Source organism: Carcharhinus amblyrhynchos, chromosome 13 (genome assembly GCF_965287045.1).
Source record: "Carcharhinus amblyrhynchos chromosome 13, sCarAmb.v2.hapA, whole genome shotgun sequence".
Lineage (NCBI taxonomy): Eukaryota > Metazoa > Chordata > Chondrichthyes > Carcharhiniformes > Carcharhinidae > Carcharhinus > Carcharhinus amblyrhynchos.
Genome location: NC_137336.1, coordinates 61,419,118 through 61,432,256, shown reverse-complemented (window position 1 = coordinate 61,432,256; position 13,139 = coordinate 61,419,118). Strand labels below are relative to the sequence as shown.

General features: G+C 44.0%; 1 protein-coding gene across 3 annotated transcripts in view; it reads right to left on the bottom strand.

The window, feature by feature from the left end:
- LOC145351945 (dihydropyrimidinase-related protein 3-like) overlaps window positions 1-13,139 on the bottom strand; it is a 184,497-nt gene that overhangs the window by 81,832 nt on the left and 89,526 nt on the right. For all 3 annotated transcript variants that reach the window (XM_080201755.1, XM_080201756.1, XM_080201757.1), the window contains exon 4: window positions 1,945-2,109. In XM_080201755.1, the coding sequence (XP_080057881.1) occupies window positions 1,945-2,109 (165 nt within the window). The remainder of the gene's footprint in view (window positions 1-1,944; window positions 2,110-13,139) is intronic.

Sequence of the window (13,139 nt, the reverse complement as noted above, 5' to 3'; positions counted from 1 at the left end):
GAAACTTATCATATAATTCACTGGCTGCCCAGCTAGAGGGCACAACTAGGAAGGTAAATGTATAAATCAGGTTATAGGCTTTGGTCAGGATTCAGGTCTTTTTACCTCTAACTTCCTACCCAACCCAAACCTGTAAGATCATAGGATCTTAAACAGGCGTAGGTATTGGCCATTCAGTCCCTCAAGCCTGCTCCACCATTCAATAAGGGCATGGCTGACATGAATGCAGCCATAACTCTACTCTACTGTCTATCCCCATACTCCTTGAACTCATCCTTGGATATATTCAATGACCCATCTTTTACTGCTCTCTGTGGAAGAGAATTCCAAAGACTAACGATCCTCTAAGGGAAGGCATTCCTCCTCATCTCTAACTGGGAGACCATTTGTTTTTAAACCACATCCCTGAGCTCCAGTTTCGCCCAGAAGGGGAAACATCCTCTCTGTATTTACAGTCGAGGCTCCTCGCAATCATATGTTTCTGTAAGAAATCATTCCTCTAAACTCAAGTACAGGTCCAAACCTATTCAATCTTTCCTCATAAGAGAGGCCCTTAATATCCCAGGAATCAGCCTTCTCTGAACTGTTTCCAATGCAAGTCCTTCTTAAACAAGGAGACCAAAACTGTTTGTAGTAATTCAGCTGTCGTCTCACCTATTCCTTGTACAGTTGTGGTTAGACTTGACTATTTAATATTCCATTCCCCTTGCAATGAAGGTCAATATTCCACATGCCTTCATAACTACTTGTTCTACCTGCATGTTAAATCTCTTATCATCTAAGCCTCCTGTTATTTTAGGCTAAAATTCCTTCCCCTGTTGAGTTTCTAGTACAGCTCCAATTGGAGATATTGTGGGGTACACGTCAGATCAACTTTGTAAGAATGCCAAATCCTCCATTTTAAATGCAAGCTCATTGCTGTGGATGTTCTTCTGCCTGTTGAACAATGACTCCTTATGTGAAACAGGAAAGAGCAGATCACCCATTCAATCTGCTGTCAATGAGCTTCAAAAACATATGCAATCTATGTAATGCTAATCCACTGTTTCAGGATGTGTAGAATCACCAAATTATACAGCCTAGGAGGCCATTGAATCAATCATGTTAGTGCCTGCTCTCTGAAAGGAGTATCTAATTAGTCCTACTACCCCATTCCCATCCACCTCCCATACTCTCACCACCACCACCCACCCACCCAACCCCCCCCACCACTGCTCCTTCCCCTGGGTTGGGAGCATATTCAAGCCACCAAATAAAGCTGCTTTAAACACATGCCTTAAACTGAGAAGTCCAGCATCTAGAACACCGTATAGCTGAGCCAGGAGACAAGGCTCCCAAATAGTCAGCCAGCGACTGAAAGCCCTTTAGCAGGCAGACTTATTATAGCAACTAGTCTGGGGTTCAATGCTCAGTCTTTGCCCAAGCATCCTTGGCCTAAGCCAAGGATCAGGATTAATCACTTAATTTGCTGCTCAGTGACTCCCCCTGAAAGTAAAGACAGCACAAGTGAGAGAGAGCAAGTAAAGAGAAAGAGGGAAAAAGAGAGGGGCAGCAGAGACCACAAGGGAGAAACAAATTAGATAAAGAGAGGCAACAACAGAAAAGAGAGACAGTTAGAAACAGGTGCATAGAAAAACAAAAGTATAATGAACAAGAAAGAGAAGCAGAGAAACTAAAAAAGAGACTGAGAGACCACGAGGAGCAGATGTAAGGAAAAAAGGAAATGCAGTCTCATCGAGGGAGTGAGTTAATTGGCACAAATAGGAAAAGCTGAAGGTACAAAAGGGAGTCAAACCACAGGCTATATTAATATGTGATGAGTGAGTGGCTAACAATTCTCTGACATTGGTGCTATAAATGGACGGTTTAAAGGAAGTTATTCCTAGTGAGTGTTATATGTGAACTTAATGCAGAAAGACCTGTTCCATAAGATGATAAACTGACCTTTATCTTTGACCAGTGTCTGGATTTCTTCCTTCACGCCCTCGTTCCAGTCAGTGAGGTCCACGTGCAGTGAGTAATCACAGCACGATTTGCTGTCTGCCCACTCCCGCCACTTCTCATAGGCGCCAATGACGCTGCTCTCAGGTTCAGGGACCACATGGTCAACTGTGAAAAATGAAAAAGGAAAAGCTGCTTCATTGTGTAATACCTCCAGACAACCTCAATCACAGGCCGCAAGAATCTCACTCTGCGACTGCTTCAATCTCCTCTGTATCTGAGAACTGTGCTCCTCTAACCTGGCCTTCTGAGCTTCCACAATTTTAATTGCCCCATACGGTGGCCTAGGCCCAATTTCCTCTCTGAACCTTGTGACCTCACTGTTCTTCTTTAAAAAATCTCCTTTATGACCTCTTTCTTTTGGCCACTGAACTTACCATTTCTTTATGTAGCTACTTTATAGTCCTCCTGTGAAGCACCTTGTATAATGGCATTCCACTATATTAAAGGTACTAAGTAAATGCTGTTGCTTATATTTTCTACAGCACTAATGCGTACATCCTGACAAAATGCTAATTGCTTAGATATATACAAGACCAATAGATTTTTGTTCACAACATGCAACAAACTTACCCTTCGACGTTCAGCTCCTGTGGGAGTTGATTGTGGAACCATAACCATAAGATTCTAACAGCCAGCTCAGATATCCAGAATAATCGACAGGCAGAAACCTGCCAAACTGCTTTATCCTCTTCTGAACAGGTGATTTTCAGATATTTTTCTAACCTTATCCTCAATTACAATCTTGCCTCCCTTCCAATCCTGTGGAGAACCATTGGTTGTTGAACACTTTCGGGTTTCCAGTTGCTCCTGAATGGATGGCACTGGCTGTTTTCTTCATTGAGCATGCTCTGTTACCTCCATATGACATTTTGCCCAGCTGCCAATCATTCAGAGATGGTTCACGTCTAGGTGTGTCCCACAGGTGTTACAGAATGAAGAACAGGTCAACAAAGAGGAGCTTAACATCCTTTCCATTATCAGGGCTGGAATACCCAACCATAGAAAATGATTAGCACACCCACTGCTGCTCTGATCACCAAATAACCTGAAAAAAAAACTGCCGAACTCTGTTCTGACACGCGGTTGCTTGCTGAGGTACGATCCTACAATAATACTGCCCAGTTTGCCACCTTCCTCACCAGCGGTTGTAGAGTTTAATCATCAACAGCATCAGTAGACCATTTGCACCAAAAGACGATATTGGAAGCAAGACCAATCCTGTTATCACAGCATCATAATGGGTGCCATTTGGTTCATGCTACCCGTGCTATCAAATGTGTCACACTTCCTCTCACCCACTCTTTCCCCCAGAACCCCTTTCCAAGTCAAAATTAAACTCCCTTTTGATCCAACTGCTATCTTTGTCTGTAGCCAGCTGCCTTGTCACAGACCAGAGATTGAACCTGGGGGTATTTGGTACCTCTGTATCACACTGGCCAGATGCTTTCCCCATCAGTCCACTGGGACACCACAATGGGCATTCCTGTGCCATTCTGCAATTTCCACCTAGATTGAGCTGAACATAATTGTTGTGGCATTCTGCACATTTGACAATGGACTGTATCTTGATCAAGATTCACTGGACATTTAATTCTTTCACTTCACGCTGAGCCACTGATTTGACTGTTTTGTCTTAGTTTAACGTTTCCCATCTGCACTAATCAAATCACTGCCTCAAAGTTTTATTTCCTCTTTGTCCCCTGTATGTTTCTTGTTGTCTCTACCTTTGCATGTGTCATTCTTCCTCTTTCGCTCTTCCTACCTTTGTTCCCAAGGTGCTTTGTCTATGTGTCTGTCTGGAATACCACTCAAAATGTTCCAGTCTCTGTTGTGCTCCTTCTGAATCTGCTGGAATACTGGGATTCTCTCCTCCCATTTTTGTACAGCAGAGATGGAAGGGTGATTTGCATAAGGCTGACTGAAACACTGGATGGGATTTTCTAAAAAAAACGGCCAGTGTCAGGTTCGGACTGAAAATCGGCATGTTTCTCTCAAAGAAATAGGGCAGGTTCTCTCTCCAGATGTTCTGAGACATGTCCAAAGGAGGCGTGTTTTGTGCTGTCAATCCTGAGGGGCGCAGCTGAAAGCCAGCAAACCCAGCTCCATCAAGTTGTGGCTTTTAAAGTGTGCCCTGATCTTAAATCGCACCCCCAATCGCCTGCATCAGAGCCTTCCACTGGTAATGCAAGCATTCTCTCTCTCCCCCCTGCCACCGCCCAACCAAACAGAGCAAGCATCCCCCCTCGCTTCCCCACACGCAGTTGCACAGTGGTTACTGCTGCCTCTCGGCACCAGGGACCTGGGTTCAATTCCAAGCTTGGGTCACGTCTGTGAGGAGTCCCCACGCCTGCAAGGTTTCCACATTCTTCCCATGTCCGTAGGGTTTCCTCCAGATGCTCCGCTTTCCTCCCACAATCCAAAAGACATGCTGGTTAGGCACACTGGCCATGCTAAATTCTCCCTCAGTGTACCCAAACAAGTGCCAGAGGGTATTTGCACAATGATTTTGTTGCAGTGTTAATGTAAACCTACTTGTGACACTAATAAATAAACTTAAAACACTACCAACCCACTCCCCAATAGTGCAAGCATCGCCCCCTCTCCTCCCCATCCCCCTTGCAATGCAAGCATTCCCTCCCCCACCATCACAGCCCCCCCAACTTCCCCACCTCCAACGCTCCAAACCAAATAATGGGAATCCCCAACAGGCAATGTCCAGCCATCTCCCTCACCACTCGGGGGCTACGCTCACCTCTGAGTCCCCATCGTGGTCATCAAAACTGGTTCCCATGGTTTGGAAATCAGTAGTGATTCCCACCAGCGTGGCTGCACACTGGCAGAGGGGAGCATACGCAGAACCCAGCAGTTATGGCATAAAGCTGTTTATGCATTTTTAAATAGATGGAAAGTTTCAAGTTTAATTATTAGTGTCATAAGTTGGCTTACATTAACACTACAAAGAAGTTACTGTGAAAATCCCCTAGCCGCCATACTCTGGCGCCTGATCAGATTACTGAGGCAGAATTTAGTTTGGCCATTGCACCTGTTCAGACAATGGGAGGAAACCGGAGCACCCGGAGGAAACCACGAAGGCACATGGAGGATTTGCAGACTGCACACAGACAGTGACCTGAAGCTGGAATTGAACCTGGGTCCATATCGCTCACAGGCAGCAGTGCTAACCACTTTGCCACCATGCCGCTCTCAGGTTCAGGCTCACACCCAGATTACATTGCCGGTTGGGGCGAGGGACATCTTATTCTGAGACTGCAGTTAGCAATGCTGCTTCACAGTGCCAGGTATCTGGGTCTGGTTCACACCATGGGTGAGACATTGTGTGGAGTTCCTCCTCGTGTCTGTGTGGATTTCCTCTGGGTGCTCTGGTTTCCTCCCACAGTCCAAAGATGTACAGGTTAGTTGATTGGCCATACTAACTTGCCCCTCAGCATCAGGAGGATTCAAAGGTGGTTAAAATACATGGGGTTACAGGATAGGGTGTGGATGGGATTGTTGTCGGTGCAGATTCCATTCCTTCTGTACTGTAGCCATTCTATGAGATCTCCCTCCACGCAAATCCCATTGCGGCCCTCTTGCGACATTTCGTGGTCATACCAGGATCTGCATGTTGAAAGGGCCCAGAAAATTCCGGCCTGTGTTTCTCTAGGCCATCCTTGAAAGGCAACAAAAGTCTATCTGAGTGAACCTTTAACTACAAAAAAAGTAAAAAGAAAACCATCAAGTTTCTTGTGAAGAAACTGCTCTTTAACAAACAGAGAACAACCTGACTTGGGCTGGGTTCGAAGCCTGGTGCCAGATGTTGAAAGGTTAATGTTAAAACCCACACTGCACAAACAAGTGCCTCGGGGTGAACAGGGGAGGGGGATTTCAAAATCACAAAGAAAAAAAAGAAAGAAAGGGAAACCCTGGGGAGCCAATGTAATTACTGAGGATCCACATTTAAACTACTCTATTCCTCAAAAATCTCTGTTTGTAATTGTGCTACCTATCGAGGAAGTGAGTGTTTCTTTCCTCGGCTTTGATTTATCTGGAGAGCTTTAAGTCTCAGTTGAGCAAATAAAGGCTAGCAGAAAAATATTTGAATGCTCAGAGCTGAACCTGGGCTGCACTTCATGTTTTACCTGACTTGTGGAAAGGCACCTTGTCCAAAAGGTGGCACCCCCACTGCTCCATTTCGCCCCACAGCTCCTCCCCATGCCCAGCAGCACTCCCTACCCTCTCCACCTCCAACAACCACCACACTCCCACACCATGTACCCAATGAAGAACTTGGCTCCTCCACTAATTGACAAAGTACATCAAGCAGACTCAAAGCAGGCTTCCCTTTGGCTATATATACATACATTTAAACAAAACTCATTCTCTCCACCGGCACAAGGAACAAGGAATCATTATATTGAGGTAACCGCTTTTCAGAAACTAGAAGGCAAGGAGAGAAGGGGAATAAGAAAAACAACACTAGGCATGCTGGCCTACAGATTCTTAAAATCCCCAATGTGCTTTTATGAATCTGTTTAAAGACTTAGAACAGCAAACATAATATTTCTGTAGTGGGCCTAATGATGTTGATGTCAGTCAAAAGGTCAACGAACAAAACTGAAGACTTTAAATCTGCCAAACTCCAGAAATATGGAAGATTTAATACTTCGGAGCCAAGACACCATTCATCATCACCACAGGGACCTAGTGAAATCTATATCATATAAACGTTCACTTGTATACTGAGAGTTGTCCCAAATTTCCATGTTTCTGTTGCTATGAAAAATGTGCTTTTTTTTTTAAATCGTTGCTATGGTAAATTTTTTCTTGTTGTTACTCAACATGACTAATACAACCCAAGTTTAAGGAGGTAGCCATTTCACTAGGGACAAATTGAAACCTTTATGACAAAAAACTCCTTACAGACATGCTGGGAAGCTCCTGCAGGCTCCTGGAAGTCGATCACATTTGGATTTGAATAGATGTCCCAGCAGTTGCTGATCTGTAGCTGTTCTAGAGAAAGCGAGTGCAGTACATGGGCGTAAAAGTCTACAGAGTTATGGTCACTGAACTTCCCAATCCTCCTTCTGCACCATTTACTTACTCCAGCACATTAATAGTCCCAATGTCTCAAATACTCAAAGCTGTTATCAATGGAGCACCTGCGTAGCACAGCTCACAATATCTTCCACACTGTAATTTCCCAGGAGTTTTGCCAAAAGATCTCTGCCCTGCCCCTCCCAACATATTTCCACCTCCACCCATTGAAAACAGACCTAAGTGCAACTTTTCCAGATTGACACTAGATTTCTTGTAACGCTCAGCTACTGCTGAGAAATCTAGACACAGGTGAGGCCCGAGCGCACCCGCTAACAGTGAAATTTATGGTTGCTAAATAAATTACCTCAGTGTACAGCTTCGGCACTGCCGAAGAAATCGTTTATACAGTATGAGCTAATGGAACCCAATACAGCTATTTGAGTTCTACAGCTTTATCCGTCATTCGGAATGGATTCTTTTCCTTGCTCACACTTCTTACCGACATCTTCCATTTTCCTGGCCAGAGTTCCATGACTGGTGATAGTGAAGATTTTCAGGACCTGTGTCCCCAGCCACCCATCTCAACATGTTCTGAGGGGTCTTCAGTGGCTGCCTCACTTAACATCCCCCTATTAGTGACCACACTTCCAAAAGACTTCGTTGACTATAAAATGTTCAAGGATGTACTGAGCAAAGGAGCTAAATAAACCCAGGTCTTTCTCTCTAATAGGCAGCAGTGGAGGGAGGAGACATGGTACATGGGTCATGTCTTGCCCGAGACCCACAGATACTTGCAGTTTGCAATCTGATAAGCCAATTACTTTTCAATTCAGTTCAATTATGACTTGTGACATATCTTGCCAATTATGCTACACCCATAAATTCCCCACCTTTCAACTATCGGATATCTATTCACTAGTTGTGGATTAGTTTACGAGGAAATTATGGCTTAAGTTTGCATCAGGTGCACACCAGCCTTTATGATGGTCATTTAAATTCCCGTAAACATCCAGCTAATGTAGTCCTGCACCATACCCTCCAACTATTGAAGTGTCCATGTCCAATGCGCAGGGCTATTCTCTTAATACAGGGGAACACAAGAGCAGAACAATCCAGAGGCCGAAGAACTTCTCCCTCACATTCTGAAACCACAGTGCAAGCCCCAGTGTTCAGTAACATTTTCACTGGTCCCTTGCTGCAAAACTCAATCATGAAATTGAGTCATTGAGTTAAGGGCAGACGTGAAGAGCAACAGCAACAGGACGCAGGTGTGGAAATCATAATGAGCCAATTATATTTTCTTCAAAACTGAAGTCCCAGTGCACCAAAACTGAGGTGAAATTAAAAAAAAATACAAAAACAGGCAGCCCAGCATGTGAAGATTTCCCTGAAGAAGGGAGCACCAAAAGAGTTAATTATTTGAATATAAGTTAAGCACAAACAATGGTGCTCACTCAGGTAGACAGCCACAGTAACTTGTTGAGTGTGCTTACCCAAAGGGCCAATGAATAAAATATCAACAGTAATCCAGTCACACTGTTAGTTAACTCTCAAGCTGACACTATTTCCAACAACTCAAATTTAGATGGCTTCCCAGTGGAACAGAAAAAGACAGCTCTGTTAACTGTTATAGTGTTGCTGACAAAGTCACTTAAAGGAGGTTACTCTCCTCAATTAAAAGGCATCGGCTGCTTATTGCAACTGATGAAATTCCATCTCAAAAAGGACTTCAACAGCTACTGAAGAGACAAAATAACCCTCGAATGCTTCTTAAAATGTCAGAGACAGCCATCTTAATTTATACTAATTTGATTCAATTTTGAAACAAACATGTAAAAAAGCACAAACCAGGCTTCCCGTACTGCAAGGGAAACCTAATTTCAGGTTTTTACTCAGAGGTCAGGTGCGCAGAGATGCTGGAAGTCTTAAAGACCATCAAAGTAGATAAATCCCCAGGACCTGATGAAGTGTATCCCAGGACATTGTGGGGGGCCAGGGAGGAAACTGCAACTCCCCTAGTCGAGTTACTTGAATCATCGATAGTCACGGATGAGGTGCCTGAAGATTGGAGAGTGGCAAATGTTGTTCCTTTGTTTAAAAAGGGAAAAGCCTGGGAACTACAGGCCAGTGAGCCTCACATCTGTGGTGGGTAAATTGTTGGAAAGTATTTTGAGAGACAGGATCTACAGGCATTTAGAGATGCAAGGACTAATTAGGGATACTCAGCATGGCTTTGAGAGTGGAAAATCATGTCTCACAAATTAAGAAGATAGATGAGGGCAGTGCAGTTGATGTTGTCTACATGGACTTTAACAAGGCCTTTGACAAGGTACTGCATGGTAGGTTGTTGCATAAAGTTAAATCTCATGGGATCCAGGATGAGTTATCTAAATGGATACAAAATTGGCTTCTCGACAGAAGCCAGAGGGTGTTGTAGAGAGTTGTTTTTCAAACTGGAGACCTGTGACCAGCGTGTGCCTCAGGGATCACTGCTTGGCCCACTGTTATTTGTCATTTATATTAACGATTTGGATGAGAATATAGGAGGCATGGTTAGTAAGTTTGCAGATGACACTAAGATTGGTGGCATAGTGGACAGTGAAGAAAGTTATCTCCAACTGCAAGGGAATCTTGATCAATTGGACCAGTGAGCTGACGAGTGGCAAGCCAAGTTTAATTTAGACAAATGCAAGGTGATACATTTTGGTAGACTGAACCAGGGCAGGACTTACTCAGTTAATGGTAGGGCATTGGGGAGAGTCACAGAACAAAGAGATCTAGAGGTACATGTTCATAGCTCCTTGAAAGTGGAATCACAGGTGGACAGAGTGGTGAAGAAGGCATTCCGCATGCTTGGTTTCATCAGTCAGAACACTGAATACAGGAGTTGGGACGTTTTATTGATGCTGCACAAGACACTGGTAAGGCCACACTTGGAATACTGTGTGCAATTCTGGTCACCCTATTATAGAAAGGATATTATTAAACTAGAAAGAGTGCAGAAAAGATTTACTATGATGCAACTGGATGGATGGATGGCTGAATAGACTGGGACTTTTTTTATCTGGAGCGTAGGAAGCTGAGGGGTAACCTTATAGAGGTCTACAAAATAATGAGGGGCATGGACAAGGTAGATAGTCAATATCTTTTCCCAAAGGTAGGGGAGTCTAAAACTAGAGGGCATAGGTTCAAGGCGAGAGGGGAGAGATACAAAAGTGTCCACAGGGGCAATTTTTTCACACAGAAGGTGGAGAGTGTCTGGAACAAGCTGCCAGAGGTAGTAGTAGAGGCAGGTACAATTTTATCTTTTATTTACATGGGTAAAATGGGTATAGAGGGATATGAGCCAATGCAGGCAATTGGGATTAGCTTTGGGGTTTTTTAAAAAAAAGGTGGCATGGACAAGTTGGGCCAAAGGGCCTGTTTCCATGCTGTAAACCTCTAAGACTCAGATAGGAGAATTCCCAGCTCTACCAACCAACTGTTAAAAATGGTCACCCCCATGAAGTTGGGATTTTGTTTTCCTTCACCTCTTACCATCCCCCATGCCTCATCCACTTAATCTCATGACACCACCCACCCTGCATGACCCCTCACATCCCGTGCCAATCCATGCCCTTCTGCCAAACTGCTATAGTCCTTCATATGCCCTACACTCCTCCTACATTCCAATGGTCCTTTATGGTCCTAATGCCAATTTAGTGCCAACCCATACTCCAGCCCTCCACCATTTGTCCTAACCCTTTCCACATCAAAGATCCAGAAATAGATTTTCCAGTTTCATCCACCATGGGAATTGTTGCAAGCAGGCTAGAAAATTTCACCAACCATTTACTTTTAAGAATATTTTATTGAAAGTTTTGCATTTTACCACAAAATTCAACAAATGGTAAACGTGTGGGTTGACGGTGGTTGGGGGGGGGGGGGGGGGGGGGGAGACCTGGGTAAGATATTCTATCATCAATGCAGACTCAATGGGCCAAATGGTCTCCTCCTGCACTGCAGAGATTCTATTCTATGATTCTTAATGTACTTTGCACAGGTTTTTTTCCCCCCTTTATCAAACTTTCTGCTGTACGCACAATTCAATCTTTAAGCGCTCTCAGATGTTTGCCTTCAGGAAACAAAGTGGGAAAACCGTCTCTCTCAGGGGCCATAAGTTTCCAACGTTAAAGGAAATGGGACTGAAAGTGGATAATGCTTTGCACGTGAATGGAAGTCCTTTTTGTCCTGTCACAATCCCCGAAGGAGCAGACAGCCCAGAAGGAAAAAACAGTGAAACAGGGAAGTAAGAATACTGGTCCAAATTGTTTTTTTGTTTCTGGGAGGGAATTATGAAACATATTAATGTACTCACATTTCTGTACTTCCACCTCCTTTGCTGCCTTGCATTTCCTTTGTTCTTAAAAATGATATACATGAAGATCCCTCCTTCCTCACCACTCACTACTGCCAATCCATATAATCATGCTCTTTGTAAAATCAGGTGGATGCTTGGTTCAAAAGAAGAGCAGCAAAGCTTTCCCAGATATCCTGGCCAAGAATTCTATCCCTCAACTAACAGACATTTTCATATTTTACACAAAATTACTGTCTTGTTTCTCACATTAATGGTACAGACCCTTGAGAAGTACTTCATTGGCGCTTAGGGACATCCTGAGGCTGCGGAATTGAAATCCAAGTTCCTTTTCCTTCTTTCTTTTGCCCATTCATGTTCCCTTCCTGCCATGTGTATACCCCCTCCCTAAGGTCACCAAGGGTGGTGTGGAAGGATGTCAAGGCACCCACAGATTAACAACAAAATACTCCTGAGGCTGCTTTAAACGCTACACTGCTCTCCTCCAACATCCTCCTTGCATTTAAACCTCATGCACTGCTGGAATTTAGTAGCTGTTTTATGCCGGCCTGCCACATGGGATAGCAAAGCTCTGCCCCTTTGCTTCCTGTAGCTCAGCCCATGAGAATGTTTTCCCACAGATGGTTCATGATACAAGGACTACACTGCAGCCTCTGGACTCTACCAGGCTACGCTGCGTCCAATTTGGACAATCCACTTTTCTGCAGTTTAACGGTATGGCCAGGATGTGTACCAGCACTCTTGAAAGACTTCTATTGTCGACTGAAACACAGAGGAGGGAGGAGTGTGTTTGTAACTTTGCCCATTTAGTATTTTGAACAGGAGGAATGTGCTCATTACAAAATGAACCCTTGTGAATTTTGCTTTGTCAGGGGTGTGAAGCTGGAAGATTCAACTTGCACATTACTGGTTCAAGGAGTCAAGTCTGGCCTGGTTCAAATTTTCACAGCTCTTCTGAAAATCACATGTCACACAATGCCAAGGTTGTTAACGGACAAGGATTTTTTTTTTAGCATGTTTGTGGCACATTGCTGAAGGTCACAGGTCGCCATTTGTAATAAATCTGTCGGAGGCTGTGACCAATGCACTACAAAGTCTTCAGTCGCAAGCATATAAAAGGCCAACAGCAATTGAATCAGATCACGGAATAAAGTCATTCAGCATTTGGACGAGAAGCAAAAGCTTGCATTTATATTCTGTCTTTCACAGCATCAGTAAGCTCAAACCACATCACAACCATTGAAGTGCAATGAATGGGGAGTTTTGTATAGGCAAATACAGACACCAGTTTATTGCTGAGGTTGCCAAAACAGAAGTGAGATACATGACCATCTCTTTGCCGCAAAAATAACCCCCCAGCTCATTTAGGTTAATGTCGTTAGATCTTTTTACATCCACCCGAGAGGATAAGTGGAGCCTGACCGACAAATCTGACCTAAAGCACCACAAGTGTCATCCGTATGACTAAGCCTCCCAAGTGACCCAGAGCGGCCACCCCCAACTCCCCTATGCATCTACTCAGGCACCACCAGAGGGCGTTCCCCTTAACAGATTAAATAACCAACAAAGTGATCATTTTCAACTCTGCTTTCAATTTTTTTTGGGACTGCCAAGTAATTACCATAATGTGAATGGCTGGAAGGGTTTTATCCATTCCTGGTACATCACCCGCACCACCCTGCCCCCACTCTGTGAACGATCGATGCATTGTTGACCAGATCAGCAAAAAGTAGCATTAAAC